The sequence below is a fragment of the Phyllopteryx taeniolatus genome, chromosome 6 (genome assembly GCF_024500385.1).
Source record: "Phyllopteryx taeniolatus isolate TA_2022b chromosome 6, UOR_Ptae_1.2, whole genome shotgun sequence".
NCBI lineage: Eukaryota > Metazoa > Chordata > Actinopteri > Syngnathiformes > Syngnathidae > Phyllopteryx > Phyllopteryx taeniolatus.
In genome coordinates, this window is record NC_084507.1 from 5,068,709 (window position 1) to 5,071,278 (window position 2,570).

A 2,570-nucleotide genomic window follows, 5' to 3' on the forward strand; every position below is an offset into this window, starting at 1 on the left:
ATTATTAATTTGGGTACGTGTGATGTGGCGTCAAACTGGGCGAGGATGGCAGTGATGATGGCGTGTGGTGAGAGCAGCAGAATTTAACCTGCACTGCTGGTCGACAGTGATGAGCCCTACAGCACCAACCCATTTGTTTCTCACAACTGTCTCTTTAATGGGGTGGGGTGGGGTGCATTTTTGTTAACTGAGATTAACTCATGTCTAATGCATCAGCAGCATATCCCTGAGCCAAAGGCCATGTCAGCCATCCCTGCCTTTTAAAAATAGCCAAACACATTTCAGAAAATATTTGCTTTTTCATTGGTGGCAGCTTGACAACCTGTTCTTACGTTCGGCAGCATGACTTGTATGTCACAGCTTGGAGTAAGATGATAATGCACATGGCAATGTTTGTGGACGTTGCCCTTTTCCTGATTCCACACCCACCTCCTCTTCACCAGCTCTCGACATGTTCTGGAGCAGTGCTGCTTTGCACCTGTCAGGCCACATCAGCAGGCAAGATGGCTCGAATGTGGCACCATGGGACACACACTGACAGAGGATTTGTCGCCACAATTTCAGAGGGGAAAAACAGGAAGACAATTCCAGCACCAAGACAAAACATTTTCAACGTGCTCTGCATTTTATTCAGGCTGTTGTGGCTAAAACACAGACAAGTTCTTCAAAAATCTTTAGTACATAAATTAAATGTATTTAATTTTGTGATAGTCATGGTTTCAATGCAGACCAAATGTTCATTTTATTAAGATGAAATGTCCTAGAAAAAAAGTATTTGCCTTAAGGAAAAACCCTGTATCCCTTAAGCACCACACTCTTGCATTGTTCTTTTTTAGTATACAATTGCATTATACTATTACAAACTACAATGTACATGAATGTCACATATTCATCAGAGCATTTATTTTTACACGTTCCTTTTCACCATCCACGTTTCATAACAATAAGCATAGGCACTGATTCTGTCAAATCTAATAATAATGAAAAAAACTCTACTTTGATGTGAATGCCAACCAACACCTTTTTGGCAAATGTTTGAACAACAGAAAAAACACCAAATATAAAATAAAAAATAAGTCTCATTCATTGATACACGAATAACCAATATATTAATTACAGCATTAACCCCATGCATATTACACAAATATGTTGTACGAGTAAGGCTTGAAGCCTTGGAGCATTTTATTCCCATTATTTAGTAAAACTTGACCAATAGTAGCAGTGTAGTCATTTCAGTAAGTGTCTGGTGCTTTCCTAATCTTGCAGTCGAGCTGAAATATTTTACAATGAAGGAAAGCGAGGTGACTTGTTAAAATAAAAAACTAAGTATTTTGTGTGTGCAACAAAATACTGATTACCTTAAACAGAAAAATATATTTTAACAAATGTTAATAAATCGAGATTTTGAAGGCAGAATGACAATGTATATTTGTTTGGTTTTCTGTTCTGACTTAATCTTTGGCAAATGTCATCTATTAATACATTCTTACATAATAAGGACAAAGGGATTATATCACCACTGTTCTACTATTGTTTTGCCACTGCTTTTGATTTTTTTAGGTGTAGCAACTCAAACCAGTATTTTAATGTGAACTTTCAATATTAGCTTGAGTATTAATAATCATGAATAAATGGCTTAAGCTACATTTTTCCACCGCTAATATTTGATCCAGTATGATGATAATGTTTCTTAAATGAACATCTGACAACTTTTGTTATCAACCCTGTTTGGAGTCATCCAAACTAGCAGTGAGCACAACATGCTTTTCTGAGCGCTAGATCATCTCGAGAAGGTGGTGCACGCAGGGTGAACATAGTACCATTACCATTCAGGAGCTACATTTACATTTACTCACCATGTTTCTAATGTTGCTCTGGCAAAAGTTAATCATGTGGGTGGGTCATATAGGTCACTTATAGCAACTTAACATAAAAACGTGATCTAATGGTTATGTGTCAGAAAGGTGTGAAGGTTTACACAAGCAAGTAAAAACCCAGAGCTAATTCAAAAGTAACCTAATGTTCATACTGTATGTTAATCTACCAGTAGATCATTTTAAGATTTAGAAGGATCAATTTATGAAAGAAAATAACTGCAAATTATATTATTGAAGAAAAAGCGAGAGTAATCTTTTCCCTTTTCGTATCCTGACAAAGAGATGAACACAAAGTACGAGTTAGATTTGAACATTTGTCATGGATGAAATTTATCAGATCATATGATTTCCTCATAGAAGAGCAGATATGCCTGAGAGAGGAGAACTCTGGACTCTGGTACCATTTGGACTGTGGTATCGCTAATGTAGAACCACTGGCCTGGGGAACTGCTGCTCGAGTCCTTTGCACCTGAAACACGTACACAAACACATCAAGCCTTATTATAGGATTTAATTAAAACCCCGTGCCAAAAAGGCAATGAGAGGATACATTTATTTAAAATAGCTACATCATTTAAAAACAGGATTGCACGTAAAAAATGTCACCTTTTTTTTTTTTTTTTTAAAAACAACGCACCGACCTGACTGAACAGTAAGGGACTGCGCAATCAGCTGAGCTGACGCAGTACTCTT

The 2,570-nt window shown here is 37.0% G+C and overlaps 1 protein-coding gene across 11 annotated transcripts in view; it reads right to left on the reverse strand.

Annotated features, from left to right (window-relative positions):
• Positions 1 to 604: 604 nt before the first annotated feature.
• Positions 605 to 2,570, reverse strand: part of usp45 (ubiquitin specific peptidase 45) — a 68,361-nt gene continuing 66,395 nt past the window's right edge. For all 11 annotated transcript variants that reach the window (XM_061777871.1, XM_061777870.1, XM_061777880.1 and 8 more), the window contains one exon: positions 605 to 2,346. In XM_061777871.1, the coding sequence (XP_061633855.1) occupies positions 2,216 to 2,346 (131 nt within the window). In that variant the 3' untranslated portion in view covers positions 605 to 2,215. The remainder of the gene's footprint in view (positions 2,347 to 2,570) is intronic.